This window comes from Trachurus japonicus, chromosome 8 (assembly GCF_045865225.1).
Source record: "Trachurus japonicus isolate A0001 chromosome 8, Traja_1.0".
NCBI classification, from domain to species: Eukaryota; Metazoa; Chordata; class Actinopteri; order Carangiformes; family Carangidae; genus Trachurus; species Trachurus japonicus.
The window spans coordinates 25211807-25232772 of record NC_140914.1 but is presented as its reverse complement, the minus strand read 5'-3'; the positions used below and the strand labels follow the sequence as shown (position 1 = coordinate 25232772).

At 48.0% G+C, this 20966-nt stretch overlaps 1 protein-coding gene across 2 annotated transcripts in view; it reads right to left on the bottom strand.

Moving 5' to 3' along the window:
* Positions 1–2125: 2125 nt before the first annotated feature.
* prr36b (proline rich 36b) overlaps positions 2126–20966 on the bottom strand; it is a 33863-nt gene continuing 15022 nt past the window's right edge. Inside the window, exons 2-6 of one of the 2 annotated variants that reach the window (XM_085784949.1) lie at positions 20067–20801; positions 19532–19610; positions 9255–9475; positions 5965–9105; positions 2126–3198 (exon numbers count right to left, since the gene is read on the bottom strand). In XM_085784949.1, the coding sequence (XP_085641075.1) occupies positions 2192–3198; positions 5965–9105; positions 9255–9475; positions 19532–19610; positions 20067–20694 (5076 nt within the window). In that variant the 5' untranslated portion in view covers positions 20695–20801 and the 3' untranslated portion in view covers positions 2126–2191. Of the gene's footprint in view, positions 3199–4812; positions 9106–9254; positions 9476–19531; positions 19611–20066; positions 20802–20966 lie in introns of those variants that run through there. The other variant, XM_085784948.1, reaches the window with a different exon arrangement.

Here is a 20966-nt window from a genome sequence, read left to right as displayed (position 1 = left end):
CATTTAAAATCACAGTTACTGATATGAGATATGCTGATTATGTTCTGATCATCCGACTTGTCCCGTTATCATTATCGAACATATTGATGATATATTGCACAAACCACAAAACGCAGCAAATTATATGGACAACGTGCAGAAAAATCTCAATAAATACTGAACATATATAAGTAAGTGTTAACAAAGCATGTGCTCAGTTTTGGTACTTGACTTCCCCCCCTCTGCCTTCAACCTTTCCCTCCCCTCACCCCCCCTCTGCCCCCCTCCTGCCTCTCCAGAGTGCCACATTGTCTCATCTCAGACATCCTCCTTTCTCTCCCACCAATGACATCATTGGTAACCTCGGAGACTCCCTGAATACCGGCCGACCCAGGAAATGAGGTTACAACTTTGGAATGTGAGAGGGAAGACAACAGCGACACCCCCCCACCCCATCCTGCCCGGCACCCTCACCCCCCACCCAGTCCTGCACCCTGCAAGCCTCCCTTCTGTTCTCCCTCCATTTGCAGCAGAACAAGGAGGGCCTTCTTCTCCTCACACCCCCCACCCTCCCCTCCTCTTCCTCCATGACTGACGGCTCTATTAAGTCCATAAAAACCTGGTTGTCCAGTGAAGTCACAGTAACATTTACTGACCGGAGACTGGGTGACGTGAGGGCCCGAGTGAAGAGGAGGAAGGAGGAAGGAGGGGGGGGGTTATATCACAGCATCATCTTCCCGCAGGCTTTTATCACACTATTCACACAATGGGTTGTTTCAAAATATTTGTTCCACACACTTCACCATGAGGATTTTGGATTCATAAGTCCACACACTCACACACATGTAAATCTATAAACAATATTGCCACTTACCTGTATGAACACTTTGGCCCACACACAAGAAAAAAGAGCCAAACAAGAAAAAACAAGTGCAATTTGTCATAGCTCAGTCCCTCCTTTGAGAGGAAGACCAACATTTGGTCTTGGTGTCTGGTTGTGTCACATATAAAAGAGACGAATAGTGGAGGGTTTCCCCACACAGCACATGACAACAGTGTTTCTAAAGCAGTTACAGTGCATTTCAGAGTAAGACAGCGGAGGAGTGCTACTAAGTGCCTCTGGTAACGGAAACATGCTCTAATAAGTGGTTCCAGTATGCATGTCTGGGTGAAAGTGATCAATGACACGGTGCATCTACAGTGTATTTGTTCTGATAATAAAGATGTTGATGTTGAAATCGATTGGAAGTCCAGTCTGTGTGGTCACATGATGATCTGACTTGTGACTGAATTAAACACATTATGAAGTGATCGCTATTCTTTTCCTTGAAAATCCCTGTTTGGCCTCAGATATTACTGCATTGTATATGATATGTTTTATAATAGAGTTTTTTTTTTTAATGTTTTAAATATAGATATAAACCATTGATTTCAGTCTTAGGGTGGGTTGCATATTGATTATTAAAGAAGAAATAGTTAATCATTTTGAGGAGAATACTTTCTGGGTTTCTCGTGGAGAGTCAGGTGAGAAAATCAATCGTACTCTCAAGTCTTCTTGTTAGTTTAGCATAATGGCTGATAATGGGGAAACAAGGTGTGAAAGTAGCACCTGTAACCACCTCAAATCAACACATTTTGAGCTCTGCAAGGTTATTTCTTAGTCAATAATTCATCACATTGTTGTGTTTATACAGTTTAAACAGACAAGAACTAATGCAGGGCTCCAGCCTGCCCCTAAATGTGGGCATTTTCCCCTAAAATTTCAGATGGTGCAAGTGAATTTTTCATCTTGTGCATGTGCAGCCAGTAAATTTAACACTCAAAGAATCAGAAATCTGTCATTACAGATGACATTGCCCCTAAATTCTCTGTTTGCAATCCTAAAATTTTAAATTAGGGGCCACTGTGTTCCTAGTAAAAAAGGTTAGTCTGTAGCCCTGGATTGTGTTAATTTGTTAGCCTTAGAGGTGCTGGTAGGAAGATTTCAATACCCTGCACTGAGCCAGGCAAGCTGTCTCCCCTATTCTCAGTATTTATGCTAAGCTAAGCTAATGAGCTGCTAGCAGAAACTGCATAGATATTAATCCAGTCTCCTTCTTTTTTTTTTTTTTTAAATCTCCACCAGAAAGCAAGTGAGCATATATCCCAAAATGTCAAACTACTCCTTTAAATGACTCATGGACTGGTTGATCAGTATGTGGGGTTGGTGGTCTCAGTGCTGGGTCTCCAGCTCCACCACAGTCCAGTCTCCGGGTGGGGAGCTGCCCCGGCTGTCAGGAGAGTAGCTGCTGACGGAGGTGACTGTAGCGGCGGGGGGGCTGAACTGTGGCAGCATGTTGGGCCACATGCTGCTCTCCAGGGGGCTCAGGGTGCCCCCCGTCCCAACAGGGAGGAGGAGCAGAGGTGGGCAGCCCCCGTCTCCAGACAGCATCAAGGTCTGGTTGATGAGCTGCTGCACCATGTCCACCTTCTTGTTCCACTCCAGGTCCTGAGGTGGCACCGGGCGCAGCTGCCGGTGGAAGTCCTGCGCGGCCCCCTGGGAGGACGGCGCCTTCTTCCCCACCACCTGCCTGTTCCTGTTCTGCTCCCCTCTGGCCTCGTCCTCCTCGTCGCTGGTCTCCATGGCTTCGTAGATGGTGCAGAGGCCTGAGGACGGGGAGACCATGACTCCGGTGGGGCTCCTCCTCAGCTGCTGCTGCTGCTGGATCTGTTTCTGCTGCATGCGGTACTGCTGCTCCAGCTCCAGCTGCCACTGCAGGACTTGCCTGCGCTGGCGGTGCTCCTGCTGCTGCTGCTGCAGCTGCAGCTGGAGGAGCTCCCTGCGCTGCTTCTCCAGCTGCTTCTGCTGCTCCAGCCTCAACCGCTCCTCCTCCAGCCACTGCTTCTTCTGCCTCTCCTGTTCCTGGCGGTGCTGCATCTCCCTCAGCTTCTGCTGGTGCTGCTCCAGCCTCCTCAACTGCTCCCCGCCGCCACGAGCGTCACTGCCGGCTTCGATCAAAGGAGGAGGAGGAGGAGGAGGAGGAGGGGGTGTTGGTGGTGCGATCTTGGCAAAATGTGCTGCAAGAGTTGGATCAATGGGCCTCCTGTTGCCCGGGACCAACGCCAGGTAGTGGCCATTGGCTATGCGAGCAGTGGTTGTGTGGTTCTGGTTCTGGTTGTCTTCCTGTGAGTGCGTTTGCAGCTTGCGGTCTCCATCCACTTGATCTCTCTTCTCGTCTCCTGTGAGACAGTCAAGGTCACTTGGTTGCATCCATTAGAGATGCATGCATCAAACAGAACGGGTGGAGGAACAACAACAGGGGCCAGGAAGAAGAGGGTTCAGGAGAAATCTGACAAGAGGGCGAAGGTGTGACGCAAAAAGAAAAGGGGTTCTCAAAATAAAGACATCCATGACAGAGGAATAGGATACTGTATACAGCTTCAACAAACCAGGAACAAGGAATACATCATAAGGTAGTTAGTTTTCTCTCAAAAGTTGTACTTCCTTTAATATAACCGTGTTTTACTGTGATTGATTTAATAATGTGAACTACAGGACAAAACTTGTTGTGTCCTCATGGAATATGTTGGTGATCAAGACAGCAGCGATAAATACACAGTACGATACAGACAACAGGCATTTGAAGAGACAAATGAAGACACAGAACTGACAAAACATCACACAGAAGTGACCACACTCTGTTAATGAAAACATGATAGTGCAGTTAACATTTGATTAACTTGCCTCATGTAATTCATGGTCACCAAGCCATGAAATTGATGCAGCATGTTCACCTAATTTTTATGTAAGAGTAACACAGCTGCAGATCTGAAACAGGGCTCATGTGGTTCCAAGAATATATAAAGTATTTGGAAAACAAGTTACTAGTGTGATTTTCGAAGGGAGGGGGGGTCTGGGAGTGTTTCCATGTCAACAGGAGCAGGCAGGTCAGAGGAACGACGCATGAAAGGGAAAGAAGAGTTTGGTTTCCTTGGGCTTCAGCATTCAGGTATACATTCTTGTGGCTTGAATGGAGAGGGGATGCTCCAGTATGTCTGGGTGCATGTTTCTATGTGATGTGAGTGTGAGAGTGGAACATTCAGGAGGATGCAGACAGTAATGAGTAGGTTTCACCTTGTTTGAGGTACTTTTGCATGTACATCCTGAAGAGGATGTGAAGTAAGGTGTGTGGTGCATTACCAGTCTGATTTCTGTTAAAGGAACCATGTGTTTTAGGCCACTGAAAGTGCCATGGAGCAATATTTTTTACTGGTATGTGTGTCCCCGTTTTGTTTGCTGCTACAGGATTCCCAATTTTAAAAGTTGGTGTGGACAACACACACCATCAAATGTTGCAGTGTGCCCACATACAGTAGGCAAAGAGGAACTGGCAAGTAAACAATGAAGAATTTAAAATATTCAGCTTTGTAAATGTTTTGAGAAGGGGAATAGTTAGACCTCAAGGATAAACATGTTTTACATGTTTTGTTTGTTTACTGGAAGCTCCACAGGGCACCTTTAACTGAGTCTCACTACCAAACCAATGTGTTTTCAATGTGATTACCGACTAGTGTTGACTCTGACACCGTCATGGAGGCTTTAGCATGCTGGAGAACAGGGCATCGGGACACCAGGTGGAGTACCTCATTGATTTCAACCAAAATTCCATTTCAGATACAACATTGTACAATGTTGCATCACTTCCTGTTTACCACTTATTCCCATGGCGAGACGTGGGAGAAGCCATGGGAAATTTGTTGTGCAAACACACAAATACACATCGATTCAAGAACACGAGGACGATAAGTTCAGGCATGCTGGATCCACGGGGGAAATAAGAAACAGGAACAAAATGCCTTGCAATGATGTTTTAATGGAATTTTGAAAGATAACCTAGTGTGAACCATTCATTTATGAACATGTCTAGTGTAGAATTGTTTCAAATTCAATGTAGTACACAGTCTGTTAGTTAAACATGCAATATACTGTTGAAATAGTAAACCAAACGCCCACTATGAAAACGTTTCAGTGAGTGTAAAGCTGTGGTAGCGATGGAGGACAATGCAGGGTCTCATCACAAATAATAGGCTAGTTGTTAGTCTCTTCTGGAACACAAATGATCAGCTAACTGAGGCTTGAAGCTTAGCCACTTAAAACCAAACGCCTGAAACACATACTGTACGTGACTGCACTTTATATACCTTAACGACCTATGCAAAGAGCGCAGAACCTCTTGAAGCACACATTAAAAACTTCACCAACTGCAATCTAATACTCCCAGACCTACCTCAACAAATCTGTAACAGCCTTGTTAATACCTAGCCTTTATTTTGACAGCTAAAATTCTTGAAACAAGAACACAACCTTTTAAAAAAGGAGCATGTGACTATCGCTATGGTGCTGTTGAACATGAAGCGTGTGTACACAGGGTAGGGAGGACCAGGTTTTAACAGAACAAAACAAACAAACAAAACCAAAAAAAACAACCAACAAATAAGCAAATACAAAACCAAAAAAAAAGAAAGTCATTGACATTTGTTCGGTAAAAACAGTAGGATAAATACACAATGAGTCCATTTCATTCCATCTGTAGTTGTTGGATTTTTTTTTGTCTTTTTTCGGTTTAAAAGCTCAGTCACATTGGACCAATCAGTCAATACCCCATCAGGGGCTACAGAATATGCAGTGTTACTTAAAAAGAACATTCTACTAGAAAATGGTAGTGGCTATTGTACATAAAGGAGTTTAAGCCGTACACTCATAACCATGACCATAACAGTATGAAAGAGGGAGGCTTCATTTAAAAATTGCTACAGTCTTTTTTTTCCCATCTCCTTTGTTCATTTTTTAAAATCTTTTCCTACAATCTCGCTCTCCTTTTTTCTTTTTTTTTCTTCTTCTAAGCCATCTAATCCAACTGGAGAGAAAACGAACAACAGGTAAAAGGGGAGGGTTGCGGGGAAAAGGTGCATTCCGGGGGGTAATAGGAGGGACTTATACGTTACCTGCCAGAAAACTATCAGTCTTATCACAAATGGTAGAGTAGTACGGTGGCTGGCTGTCGCCGGGGTCTCCGGACTCCTCGGCCGCGAGGTGGTGGCTGGCCTCCAATGGGTCGACGTCCCCGAGGTGGTCCGCTGTGACCTTCCCCCCCAGCATGTAGTGGTGCTCGTCCAAACTGGGCTGGATGTCTCCTGGGAGGCCCAGAGGCATCAGGTCCACAGGTCTGCCCAGCAGGTTCTCTGCCTGGGCGGCGGCGGCGGCGGCTGATGGCAGGGTCAGCTCCTTGATGAGGGAGGGGTCCTTGGCCTCCTCGGGCAGCTGCTCCTCGTTCTCCAGGGAGAAGATCCCCGGGCTTTTCCCGCAGCTCTCCGCCATGGAGTGGGCGTTGGAGTTGGAGGTGGTGCAGTCGAAGCCGTAGGATGCTACGGAGTTGGCCGACTGAGGGGTGGCGCCGCCTCCATCCTCTTCGCCCTCTCCGGCGTGGGGGTCTCCGGCCTCCTCATCCTCCTCTAGAGCGGGCAGGTTACAGGTGGGGGTGGGGCTCTCGAAGCCGGCGCTCTCGTCCATCATCATCGGCGCATCGGGGTCGTTTATCTGCATCTCGCCCTCTGTGTCGCTGGCCTCGTCCCCGGAGGTGGAGGGGGAGGACGGGGCGGACGCCGGAGCGGTCGGGGGTCCGGTTCCCAGGACTTCGTCGGCGGGGAGCGTCTCGGCCTCCTCTTCTTCTCCATCACCTTTCTCCAGGTGGATCCCCAGGTCCTGCTCCATGTCGGGCTGGACTGACGCAGGCACGGGGGTCTGCTGCTTGTCCGAGCGGGACTCGACCCCGGAGCTGCTGTCGTAGTCGCGCAGCTCCTCGGGCGTGCTCGTCTCGCTGCTGCTGTGGGCCGCCAGACCGACGCCGCTCAGGGTGCTGGACTGAGACATGGCCACGGCAGGGGCGGCCAGCAGGACGTGGGCGTCCTCGGCGGCCGGACCCTTCATCTCCTCGTGCTCTTCTTCCTCTTGCTCTGAATGAGGAGCGAAGGACGGGGCGCTGCTGTCCAAACACGCCTGGGCAGGAGACAGGGTTGGTGTCTCAGATTCGGCTGCACCGTGGTCGGACAGAGGGCTGGGGGAGGACATGGCGAGTAGCGAGGATGGCTGACCCCAGGTATCGGCGAAGGGGTTGGTCTGACCCCAGGAGGAGGCTGGGGGCATGCAGGGCGGAGGGACGGAGCGGTTCAGGTTGTCTAAACGCTCCTCCTCGTTGAAGTCGTCTTCGTCTACGTTCCCGCAGCTCTCCGTCACACCTTCGCTGTGCATCTCTACGTCTTCGTCCTCCTCCTCGTCCTGCTCCCGCTGCTGGAACGCCTTGTGGTGCTCCTCCACTCTCTCCGAACTGAGGTCCATGTCGTCCACCCGCTCGTCCTCTTCGTCCTCGTCCTCGTTGGCCAGGGTTTCCACGTTGGGGGAGCCCATGAGGTTCCCGTCTCCCTCGGAGCCGCGGAGGCTCGAGTCGACCAGCGCGTCCGAGCTCTGGGTGCCCTCCAGGATGGCGGTGTGCTGGGTGCTGCTGAGGTCGGAGACGCCCTGCTGCCGGCTGCTGGTGCAGCTGCTCACGTCCTCGGAGTCCATCCCGGACAGCAGGTCGTCGCCGTGCCAGCCCGCCGACCCGCCGAAGGCCGAGGACCGAACCTGGAAGTCGTCGGAGTGCTGAGACAAACTCATTTCGGTGATCAAGGATGAAGGCTGGTGGCCTAGTCTCCTCTGCTCCTCGTCTTCGTCCTCCTCCTCCTCGTCATTGTCCTCGTTGATCTCCTCATCGGCCTTTTCCACAGCCTCCTCCTTCTCATGCGAGGACATCAGGCCCCTGGGTGTGAAGTCTTCCATGGGCGAGCGAGGCTGAGCCATCATACTAAAGGCCTCTGGGGGTGGAGACATGGAGGTAGTCATTGAGACGTTCTCCTTCTCTTCCTCCTCCTCCTCTTCCTCATCCCTCATCTGCTGTGCCCCAAAATGTTCTTTGTTCTCCTTCTCCTCTTCTGTGTGGAAGTCCATCATACTCCCTGCGCCCTGGTAAGGACTTTCATACGAGGCCAGAGGCTGGTTCCTGGCCCAGGGATCAGACTGGACATGCATGTCCAGCAGAGAGGAGGCGTCCTGTGTCTCTCTGACGGGAGAGATGGCGCCTGGCGGGGAGCAGGGAGGGGACATGACGGTGGTTCCCAGGGAGGTGACGGAGTCGTTAGCAGGCTCCTCTAGTTGGAAAAGGTCGGACTGGGCTGAAGGAAGAGGACTGGAGGCCGCTTCATGGACCAGTTCAGCTTCTAGTTCTGGTTCTGGAGATGTTGCTTGCACTAGGTCTGGACTTGGTTCCCGTATGGGTTCTGGTGTTGGTTCACGTAGGGGTTCTGGTGTGGGTACACGTAGGGGTTCTGGTGTCGGTTCACGTAGGGGTTCTGGTGTCGGTTCCCGCAGGGGTTCTGGTGTTGGTTCCCGAACAGGTTCTGGTGTGGGCACACGTAGGGGTTCTGGTGTCGGTTCACGTAGGGGTTCTGGTGTTGGTTCACACAGGGGTTCTGGTGTTGGTTCCCGAACAGGTTCTGGTGTTGGTTCCCGAACAGGTTCTGGTGTCGGTTCCCGTAGGGGTTCTGGTGTTGGTTCTCTCAGTGACACTGGAGCTGGTTCTGGTGTGGGCTCTGCGGGTTTCTCCGGTACTGCTTCGAGAGCTGCAGCAGGCGTCTCCACAGTGACTTCTGCGGGAGGTTCTGCTTCCCCTGGTCCGGCGATGACAGCTGCTGCCGTAGCGATAGCGGCCGCAGCAGCTACGGCTGCAGCGATTTCTTTTTCAGGTTCAGCAATTGTTGCAGCTTTGGGGCCACGTTTCACTGGGGTTGGGGTGCTGCTGCCCACAGTCTTCTTGGGGCTTGTGGTCTTAGCCGTTTTGGACGGGGTGGCTTTAGAAGGTGTGGGCTTGCTCTCTTTGGAGCTTTTAGGTGCCTTTGTCTCTGCAGCCTTAGTAGTAGTGGGCTTTTTGGCAGTGACATCTTTTGAGGCTGATTTGGGGGTCTCAGGTTTTGCTGACTTTGTTGTAGATGAAGGGCGGGCGAGGGGAGAGTCTGCCGACTTTTTGGCTGCTGCAGTGGATGGTTTGGTAACATCTATGGGGAAATACAGCACAAAGAATGGTTAAACAATCTAATAATTGAACTAAAACATTGCATATTACATTAATGATGAGAACATCTGTAAGTTTTATAATCCATAATGCAGTCTTGCACATGTTATCTTATTATTTATTTTTTTTAACCTTTTTTCACAGGGGTTGTGGTCCTGGAGGTTTGTGATGCTGGGGGTTTGCCACCAGAGGGGGTAGTGGAGGTTGGTTTGGAGGCAGCAGGCCTGGCAGCGGTGGAGGGGGTTTTCGGGGTGGCAGGTTTGGCTGCAGCTGGGGAGCTCTTGGCCGTGCTGCCAGTGGGCGGCCTGGTTGAGCCCGTGGCTGGGCGAGATGCCGCCGTGCCAGCTGTGGGCCTGAAGAAACAACATGAAGAACAAGGTTAAGAGACCATGGCGTAGAAATCTGGGGCAGAAAAACACAGCTGACAAAGTGTGCATATGTTCATTCTAACTCACGATTCTCTCTCGGCTGGTCCACTTTAGGTTAACCTACATATTCTCTCAGATAAAATACCCTTGAGATTGACATGTTAAAGGGATAGTTCAATTGGTCCATTGCCATAATCCCTATAGTCTTAGGAGTAGGTTTGTTACCTTTAATCGTCAGTGCAAGATATTTTTAGAACGGCGGAGCACAGCTGTGAGCTGCTCAGAGCTACACTATGGAGGCTAATGGGATTTCTTCGTTTCCCCTCACCAAACTCATCAAATACACAGTCCAACAACTCCAAAACGCTCTGGTGGACAAGTTGTGACCTGCACATTCACCACGCTATGAGATAATAACGGAACGTTACGAGACGCAGTTGTTTTCGAGGCAAATGCAGAGACTGCTTGCTGAAAAACTGCCCCCAACGGTAACGTGCATCAGCGGTTTTGCATGAATTTACCTCGAAAACAACTCTGTTGGAGTTGTTGGATTGTGTATTTGATGAGTTTGATGAGGGAAACCAATAAATCCCATTATCCTCCGTAGCGTAGCTCTGAGTGGCTCTGCTCCCCAGTTCTAAAAATAGCTATCACCGACAATTAAAGGTAATGAACCTACTGGGATTATGACAATGGGCCAATTTGCCAAAAATGTTGAACTATCCCTTTAAGGTGAGCTCAATAATGAGATGATGATTTTCCTATTTACAAAGTGTAAAGAGAGAAGATTTATTGAAGGTGACTCAAGCGTTTGAGCTGTCAAACCACTCATGGCTAGGGGGACCCATCAGGTCTCACCCAACCATGTGCTGGTCAACCCTGTGCTGCAAGTGCCTCCGAGTGAATGTGACAGGGAGCAGGACTGTGACTTCTCACCCGTTAGTCACTGCCAGGAGAAACAACGCAAACACCAGTCGGCTTGTTTGTAAAGCTCACATGACTAAGACAATACAAGGACATCTAGGCTTTTTCTCCTCAAGAGGGGAGAACAGATCACTCTTAATGGCCCTGACCTAGATAACCTTTCACAGATGTGGCATCAGCCCTCTCGAAGATAGGAGAACAGACGCACAGCCCTCATTACGGCGCACTGTTAACAATAGCGTTTCATGATATGCACCGTTACTCCCATATTTAAACAATTACTGCATCTTGGCCCACTTTATGAGCTGTTGAGAACAGCTTTAAACACTCCTGCTCAGATCCAGTTGGACAACATGTTGTACCAAGTAGCTCTCTTCTAGCCTCTTCTTAGCATAGCAGCATTTGAAAACACTAGTAACAACAGGCCCGGGCCCAGCTCACTCTTCCACCACCCCATGAAAAACTCCCTTGAGGGTCTATGAAGCCATGTAGTTTGGAAGGTGAGTCACAAAAGACCCCAGAGAGGCGTCTCAACCCCAGGTAACCCCGTCCCTGATCTCGTCTGCTGTGCCCCCACAAGAGAACTGCACTCGGGGCAAGATGCATCAGCTCGCCCTGCTCTGGCGGCCTGCCTGGCCTGGCCCCCCCCGACGAAAAGCTGGCTTCTATGTCACGTCTGAGCGAAGTAACCTACATCTAGTAGTCCTGACAAGGCTGTGGTGTGTGCACTCTCCTGAGCCCACGCTACACTAACTGCCTGTTTCTAAATAAAGAATTGAGTTAGTACTGGCAGAAAGAGAACAGGCAACGGGAGGAAGGTAAGGGGAGAGTGAAGATGGCTGGGACCATGTTAATCTTTAATGCTGAGAGGAGAACAAAAATAACTTCTCCAAATCCCCCGGTTGGAACCGCAGGCTGTGTCAGAAGCAGAGCCATTGTGTAAGGGCAGTGAAGGAGCGCCTGTTATACGGCAGCCTGGCAAGTGTAACTGAATACGGTTTGGTAACATGAAATAGGATTAAAGCCAACGTGTGGCAACACAATAGGAGTGTGGTCGTGTCAAAAGTTCACACCAGATTTTTTACGACTGAACCGCATCATTTATAACTGGCTTTTGGGAAGTCAAAGGTGTGTTGATGAAAGTGAGATTTGCTGTGTCACGTCCGTGCACTTCTGCTTTTGTGAAGCCCTTCTGGCTAAACAAAAACCACACAGACTCATCTGTGATGCGTTGACTGGCTGCGTTTGAAGAAGATTATGTTTACTGGAAAATGCTGACGAGGAAATTTGCAAGTTAATGCGCTAGTGTTCTCACGGCAAAACAAGGCCCTCTCATGATTTTGTTAGAAGAGACACAAGAAAAGACACAGAGATGAAAATGATTATCAACTGGCAGTGGGATAAAAATGTGAGACAACGATGCAGCGAGTCCTTGCCTGAACTGCAGAGCGGGTCGAGGATAGTTTAGTCTAGTCTGAGCAACAACAAAAAAAAAAGCACCTAAAATTTCTTCTGTGTAACACCGCTCTAACCACAAAGCTCATCTAAAATTGGGAAACGGCGAGTGAGATCTTCAGATCTTAAGTCTTAAATTGTGAACAAGAAGTTAAAAGGTGAAATGAGAATAAGTTCAGTGGTGCCTGAATTAGAGAGGAAAAGATAAGAATAGCATTACAGAGAGGAGAATGAGCAGCATTAAAGGATACAGAGACTGGCAGTGGAGATGAAGCACGCTGAAGGGATATTCAGACACAGTATTCACAATAATCTGTCTGATAAAAGGAATATGGATAATCCAAAAAGGCAGGAGGACTTTAGAGAGCACTGGAAAATAACCAGGCCACTGAGAGAGAATGAGGCAGGAGGGAAGATAGAGGCTGTGAGAGATGGGAGAGAGGAGGCAGATAATATTCATCCGATTACACATTATCTTACATCGGTGTGTTATCGAAGAAGGCAGTGTGCACGGCTTAAAAACTATTAAGGTGTTTAAAACACCAGGCCACAGCAAAATGAGGTCTCGTGTGTTCGGAGATCGGATTTTTGTTGTTTGACATGCTGACAGTGTCTGAAAACAATGATGCACTGATGAATTATTTAAAGCTCCTATTCATTCTGTAATCAAGCTCCCTGCCGGCTGAATGACAGACCAGAAGACTGAAAGTGTCACGGCCAATCTTTAAATGAAGCCACTTTCTGCCACATTTAACTCGATCAGCAGCTCGTAATGAAAGAAAAAATAGAACGCGCTCATTGTTCGTGTTTCACCACGGGCCTCGCTGAGAGAAAACAACACTACCAATTGGGGTTAACGCAAATGTTAACCAGAACGCCCAGAAATGCACTGGAGCTGAACAATCGGATGACTGACGGTTAGTTGCTGCAGGCGCACCAACGAATGCACACGGCAAAAGTTCACCTTTAGTTTTTAAAGCAGCCACACATCTCTTCAATCGTCGCGGCGGAGAGAGGATTAATGTGTGTAAAAGCTGCTGGTGCTGCTTTGTTAAGATACAACAAGAGTCGAGCCGTGATTTAAATAATCAGATGCACCACGAAAGGGGGCAAATGAGTAAGCAGGAGCTAAGCGAGCATGCAGGCAGGCAGGCAGGCAGACATGTTGCCTGCAGCAAAGATGGTGGAAGGAGGACCTCCCCCTCTTCTCAAGATGAGCAGCAAATTAAAGATGATGCTGTGTTAATTAAGCAGCAGAAATGTGGAGGCGGGATCTTTATCCTGGTTAAAGTGGCCTGGGCCACTTCAGGGGAGGATGCAGTCATGTGACCGAGGGCTCAGTGGGAGATTTTACTGTAAAATGAACCTGGTCAGAGGAGCTGTCCTCTGGAGCTGCTGTAATCACTGCTGCTGTTCTCCCTTTCCCAAGGTATCTTTATGGAGACCAGCTGGGACTCGGTGCGGTAGCCTCCAGTCATTGGTGGTATCTGCCTGCTCGTCACACAGCAGCAAAGCAGGAAGTGTGGACCCTGGGGCTCTGTGTTTGACATGCAGATAAAATTCAAACTAAATAACAACTCTAGGAGTGGCAACTGGAGCGTCTTCCATATCCAGTTTTTGTTTTGTTGGTTTTTGTTGGTATCATCTCTGCCATTCCTCTGCTAAAAGAAAAAACTACATTTCGTAACCTCACAGATTCTGGTTTTAATAGAAATGTTAAACACCCGCAGATTTTATTAGTCACATTCTTTCAACTGTTTCTGTGAGACAGCACAAAAACAGAGAATACAGATTGAACAGCAGAGCCATCTCTGTAGTCTGTGTATAAAGCACTGAGGACATAATGATGACGATGACAATCAAATAATTAACCCTATTAAATTTACATCAGCCGTAGAGGAAGGCACTGAATTAGTTAGGAAAAAGAGGAGACGTTCAAAATCGGGATTTTAATTCTGAATATCAGGAGAATAAATATTTTCTATGTTCACATAGAAACATCATCGTTAGGTTTGAAAACGAGCAGTTAATGTAATGTGTGGTTATGAAAAACACTCTTTTTACACAAAAGCTTTCTGCCAATATCCACTGTATCACATCTGCCTCATGTCTGCAGCAGGAGGGAGCACACCCACAAACACACCCTTTACACACTCAAACCTTTGTCTTACGCTCAGACACGTACGCCTCCCTCTGTCCTTCCCTCCTTTCCCTCCCTCAGACTCATTCCCACTAAATCCATTTGGTAATTGGCTCGCTGGCTTCGCCCGTATGAAAACATGGCAGCAGCAGCAGCCAGCAGCAGCAGCAGAAGACTGCATCAGAGTCGTCGTCGGCCACACCCATGGCACAACAGAAGATTTACAGCCTGCGCAACACGTCGTCTGCTTCGTGATGCCGGACCAGCTGAGCGGTATCCGGGGCGAGGACCCTGCCTACTGCTGCTCACCACACACACACACACACACAGTGCTGGCCCATTACATCAGCAGTAATTTGTTAGATCATGAAGAGGGTTGCATTCAATCTACTGCAGTAAAAATTTATCATCCCTGAGGGGCCATCAATGAGGAAAACAGCATGACTAATGTGGGAACATGAGAGGCTGAGTGGATGGCAGGAGAAACAGAAAACCACCTGATCAGTGGACAGTGAGCTCGTCTCATTTCCTCTTGTAAATTGGTAGAATAAGGACCCAATACCCTTGCTCTGTCCTCTGATCTACAGAAGTGCAATATTTCCCTCTGTTTCATGTGGAGATACCCTCTGGATCTCTGCCTCTCTCTCACACACACACACACACCTACAGTACATGCGCTCAGCGTGCAGACAACTCACACTCTCTGCGAGCACAGCCCTCACACCCTGTATGTATCTCTGGCAGCAGTGATGGGAGCTCAGCGGGGACGCATGACTTATTCAGCCGTGTAGCTTCCATACTCCACTGCCACCATTTTTTTTGGCTTTACTTAAACCTGCTGCATCCGCGGACGGCAGGGTCGGCGGGTAGGAAGCGGCTCAGCGGCGGCACGTGCGCACGGACCACGTGTCCGGCGTGTATGTATGTACAGTACGCCTTCCCTTCCCCCCCTTTTGCGTCCAAATCATGCCGAGTGATATAGGAGTAAATGAATCCATGATCTGCATTCTAATTACAAGCTGCTCCTACTATGCAGGAAAAGCACATGCAGCGCGGTGCATACAGTGAAGCACATATATAACATATGCACCATTTTTCTGTGCAGTCCTGTTGGGCAGGCAGCACACCTCATGCATATTATTGATGCAAAACTGGACATGAATCATCTTTTTTTTTGCTGCCACTCAAGAGAACTGGTACATATTCATGCACACAAACGGACACATCGACTGTTATCGTTACACTGCACGCGAGACGTTCAAACAACCCATAATGATTTTCTGCTCTCTCCATTTGCACACTTATCAGGCTCAAATGTTTCCTGTCGCAGGCGGCATGCTGCGGGCAATCAGCTTCCAACAGCAGGTGCGCACACACACACAAACACACTTGGTAAAAGAACGCAGGAGTGCCACTGCAAGCAAAAAAACAAACACAAAAACACAACACACCCCTGAACAAAAAAGCACATTTAAAGCGCAAACAGTACACTGACTGTACACTGTGCATAGATAGGTGCAGTTCAGTTTCTACAAACTCAATGACCCCCTGTTGTTTTTGTAGAAAGAGTGAAGAGAGACAGACTCCCAGGTGGTGAAAAGCTATCACAATCAGATCGTCTACACAAGAAGATACTTCTCTTTCAACTTGAAATATATCTAAAGAGTTATTTATGTATATGAGCCTTCAGACGAGTCAAGAAAGTAAAAAAGGTCGGCTGAGCAGACTGTAACAGAATGAGAATGAGCTGTAACGGAGGCAAGAGCTAAAGAAGCTTATTTAATTTAGCTGAAACATCTGGGTGAACAGAGGAACAAAACTGTTGTGAGTGGCCTTAAATTAAATTGATGTCACTTAGTGAACCTGCATTCGCTTGGCGCCTTTATTTGTCTGAGAAGTGGAACCTGCTGCAGATGGAATTAAATCAATTGAGCCACAGAGAAACACTGAGTAGATTGATAGACCCACTGAGGGTGTGTGTGTGTGTGTGTGTGTGTGTGTGTGTGTGTGTGTGTGTGACAACAACAGGGAAAGCAGGGGGGGTGTCTAGTGTTGCAATGAATAAGCCTGTCGAGCTCACCACCACTCTGCTGATAGCGGGCCTGAATTAAGGATTGAGTGAGGTAGGAAAAGGGCAAAATCTAATTAAAGTAGAAATGTATGGCCTTGTCAAAGCACATTGCATATACAGACACTGATGCGCACGCACACACTTAACAAAGTGTTGCCTACGAGGGTACATGGTGCTGTCAGATGAGCCTATCGTCAGTAATGGTGGTACCTCTCTCGTGGGGATTTGTATGTAGGTCTACTGCAGCAAAACCCTTCTCTGGGTTACACATCCGCTGATGGTAACACATTTTACTGACTCATACACTCAAAAAGATTACTTAGACTCATACACTGCCGCTCTGATCTTAACCTGATTGATAAACAAATACGGTAAGTGGTTCACAAAATATCACTGATGTTAAAACGCAGACAATAAGTGTGTCTCCATCCATTTGTCTGTGTTTATATTTTTAGTTATGCTGAATGGGAAGAAAGAAGTAAAGTTTTCATGCTTGAGCTGAGTTGTAAAAGTCAGTGATCATCAATATCAACTAAATGTGGCAAACTGCCTATAAACTTTAAAGGGATAGTTCAACATTTTGGCAAATTGGCCCATTGCCATAATCCCAGAGTTGTTTTCGAGGAAAATGCAGAGACTGCTTGCCGAAGAACTGCCCCCGAAGGGAACGCGCATCAGCTGTTTTGCATGAATTTACCTCGAAAACAACTCCGTCTCGTAACGTTCTGTTATTATCTCATAGCGTGGTGAATGTGCAGGCCAAAACTTGTCCACCGGAGTTTTGGAGTTGTTGGATTGTGTATTTGATGAGTTTGATGAGGGAAACCAAGAAATCCCATTAGCCTCCGTAGCGTAGCTCTGAGCAGCTTGCGGCTCTGCTCCGCCGTTCTGAAAATAGCTTGCAACGACAATTAAAGGTAACAAACCTACTGCTATGATGACTATAGGGATTATGGCAATGGGCCAATTTGCCACAATGTTGAACTATCCCTTCAACACATACACACCAGTGTTTAGATCAGTGTTGAGTGTTTAGTGTGAAATTAGCCCCAACATTATCATCAACACTATAATATCATTTGATTTTTACATGGATGTCTATCATTTGAAGTCTGACTGCTGCTCCTCATCAGTAAATGCATCATCTAATGCAGATTTTATCCCCCAGTGACCACTGAGAGTTATGGCTTCCTCTGCGTTCGTTTTAATAGGGGCCTGGTCTTGGCAGCTCGATATATAGCTGCCTCAGGCTGTTACCAAGATGGCTGCTCAGATACCTTAGCGTTTGAGTTGAACTCAGATTATTTGTTTTTGCTGCAGGGTATCTTCTGAGCGGAGCTAGGGAGGGAACTGATGATCCACAGAAGGAGAGGTGTAGACGCTCTCAATCTCTGTGAATGAAATCACCACGAGAGTTCATAAAGGTCGCACAATGAGCGTTCTGTTCTGCGCTGGTGATTAACAGCCTGCCTCTGTGTAATACTTTTTAATAAGATGTTTGCACATTAACCATTGTATAAAGCTATAATCTGGGTGTAATCTCTACAGCCCAACTGCTACCGGTGGCACGTGGAGGGGGGTGGGGTCTGAAACACCTTACTCTCAGGTGGAACAAAGACACTTGTAACTTTCATGTTAGTCTATTGGTTATAGTAAAATATACAATAAACCTGCTCTGCTCCTGTGGACAGAGACCAAACAGTACTGGACTTCTGAGGCCAAAACAGACTTTGATGTGAAAAGAATCTGGTGACACCGTATCAGCATCATTTGGTTTTGGTTTTATCAGAGCTCTCAGTAGTAGATGAAACACATTTTTGAAGTGACACGGGTTTATCTGCCGTAAGCTGACAAACCTCAGCCTGGCTCTACAGCGAACAGAATGGTACGTTCTGTTTTCCCTCGCGTTGTAGATCTTATCAAAACAGCAGAGCCTCTCCAACCAGATACAACGTTTTGAGCACTGGGTGTTTCCCCTGCTCTGGAGAGAGTACTTGACTGAGAGTTCATCATTAAATATGACATTTGCAAAAGATACTGAAATCTTCAATTTGATTGTACCACAACGTGTTATAGATCCACCTAGAGAAAAAGTTTGACATTTTAGAAAATATACTTTCCTGCTGAGAGTCGATGGTAATACTGATACAGCTGATATGTGTACATATGGAGCTAATATCAATGACCGCTAATGTAGTTTAGCATTAAAACTGTAAACAGTGGGAAACTGCAGGTGTCTGAAGGAAATAAGATCCTCCGGAAAATCTGAAGCTCACTAAGCTCTGTATCCTGTTTGAATTCTCCTTTTAATTTAATTTTTTGTATTGGATTAAACAAACAACACATGGCGAGTTATTCCCTGAGCTTTAGAAGTGCTGGTGGATGGATTCTGTTACCTTTGCACAGAGCCAGGCTCACTTCCCCCCCCCGTTTTCCATTTCCTAAGATGTGCTTTAAAGCATCTTCCCGCAGTTTGCTACAAATGGTCCAATTTAGTTGACGCAATTGTCTGAACAATGTATCTACACAGGGACATGCCGACATGGTGACATAACATATCATACCGTACACATGGTAGCAAAACAGCACGGAATAAAGAGGCTATTGCTAAAAAATGAAAAAAGGAAGGATAAGATTTTACTGAAAGAGCCGTCAGACCGCCAAAGGCTCTATCTGATCATCATCCTCGCTGCCTCAGACAAAGGCCTCGTTCAGCCTCCTCCCCCTGTATATCACCCAGTCACCTAAGGACCCAACAACATGCATCCAGTGTGACTCAGGTGAGGAGCACATGCTGACCTGGTTGCACACAGACACTCTGGTGTACAGAAATGAAGACAAGCTCTCACTCAAACAAAGCGCTGAGATCATACTCCCGTTCTCGTTTAATTCTTCCCACCGCCCTTCCTCCTCTTCGCTAACCCCCTCCTCCTTCCTAAAACTTGTTTTATTAATAATGCTGTATAATGCTCGGCCTGGTGAAACCCTACGAGGCATTGCTCTGAGCCTTGTTCTGACATTGGCTGGTTGCTGGCCTACTTATGCCCGGCCCCGTCGAGCCTCTATGTGGGGGATCATTGTCCCTCATTCCTCCAGGGTGTTTTTTTCTTAAACAGGGTCTTCTTTGAACCTGTAGCCAAGTGAAGCCTTTTGAACCAACTGCTTCTCACTTGGCGCTGAGACCATTTATAACGCTTAACTCATTCCCAGCAATTCCTATCTATTTGGTAAGTCATTTGGACTCAGCGCAGCAAATGTGCTGATTTGCTGGCAAATCACTGAGAAGGATTTTAATAAAAGGAGGCCGGTTACAACGTTATTGCTTGGAGGATGGATGAGAAGAGGAGCGGTTATGGACAGCTGCCTGCGCTATCTACAGAGGCACAGAAAAACTCTTTCAGACTCAGACAGCACAGGCCGGGCCTCGGCTCTGCAGAAATGTCACACCTACCTGGTTGTCTTGGAAACAGGGGGCTTAGGTGAGGCAGTAGAGCTGGGCTTGGTGGGAGTTGCAGAGGCAGGTTTGGAAGCTGGATGAGAAGAGAAGAGAGGAGAGGAGAGGAGAGGAGAGGAGAGGAGAGGAGAGGAGAGGAGAGGAGAGGAGAGGAGAGGAGGAGAGGAAGGAGAGAAAAAAGTTTATCAATATGTGTTCTGTAACATAGTATTATCTGTTATAGTACTAGAGAATAATAACACATACTATACCACAGAAAAAGGTCAGACAAAGTGTGTCATAAAGATCTAGGGCAAATGTATTTCTAGATCAGCAGCACTCGCTGTGGCATGTCTAATATGTGTGCTGAATCCATCCTCTATGTGTACATCTGACTACGTCATCGCAATTTTCCCCATCAGAGTTAGAGAATAACGCATTTTCATGCTAGACTTACTACAGAGTGATGTTTTTGTCACAGTCTACACTCTGAATCATATTTACGCACTGATCTGAACTTTGTTTTTTATCTTGTGTTGACATTTTCACCAACCTGGGGGCTTTTTCGCAGCAGCTGCAGCGGTGCTGGTTTTGACACCATTAGCGGTTGCGGATGGTGTCTTCTTAGCTGCTGTTGGTCCGGGCTTTGACTTTGCACCGTTGGTGGCGGGGGAGGCCTCCGTGGCTTTCTTCTCGCCCACTTTGCTCTTGGAGGCCGCGGCTCCGACCGTGCCTATCGGCTTTTTGGAGGGAGCTGATGTCGGGGTGCTCTTTTTGTCCGGAGCGGTGGTGGCGGATTTCTTCGCCACCCCGTTGGTCTGAGGCTTAGACACGCCGTTTGAGATGCGGCTCTGGGATGTGTTGGGCCTTGAGCCAGTTGTGGTCTTGGTTGGATTAGTGGTGGTAGGTTTCGTCTTGGCTGTGGCCTTGTTGGTCGTCTTGGCTTTGGAGTCTCCTGTGGTCTTGTTGCCGGTCTTGGCGGCCGGGGTTTCCTTGGCCTGTTCTGGTTGGGGCTCCACCTGGCCCGTCTCGCCTATGGGCTGCTGCGGCATCTCCTCTCCCACTGGACTGGCCGCCTGGTTAGGGTCCTGTCCCGCCGCCGGCGCTGCCTCGTTCTCTGGATTGGATTCCAATGCTTCCATTGGCTCCAGCGCCGCCGTGGCAACCCCATCCGGCTTCATCTCCGCTGGAATGGTAGTGGTCCGTCTCTGCGGGGCAGGGCTGAGTGACTTAAAACTCACGGGATGGCCACAGGTCTACGGGCTTTCCGGAGACAGCGCAGTGCGTTCTGGAGAGAGACGGCATAATATACAGTACAACACAGTTAGGCAGCGCAAGACCAGACATGAAAAGCAGTTTACCGACTCTGCTATCAGCAGACAGAGCAGCAGGAATGTTCGCCGTAGGAATCAGATAAACCTGAGGCTTCTTTCTCCTTCAAGCTTCAGCATCG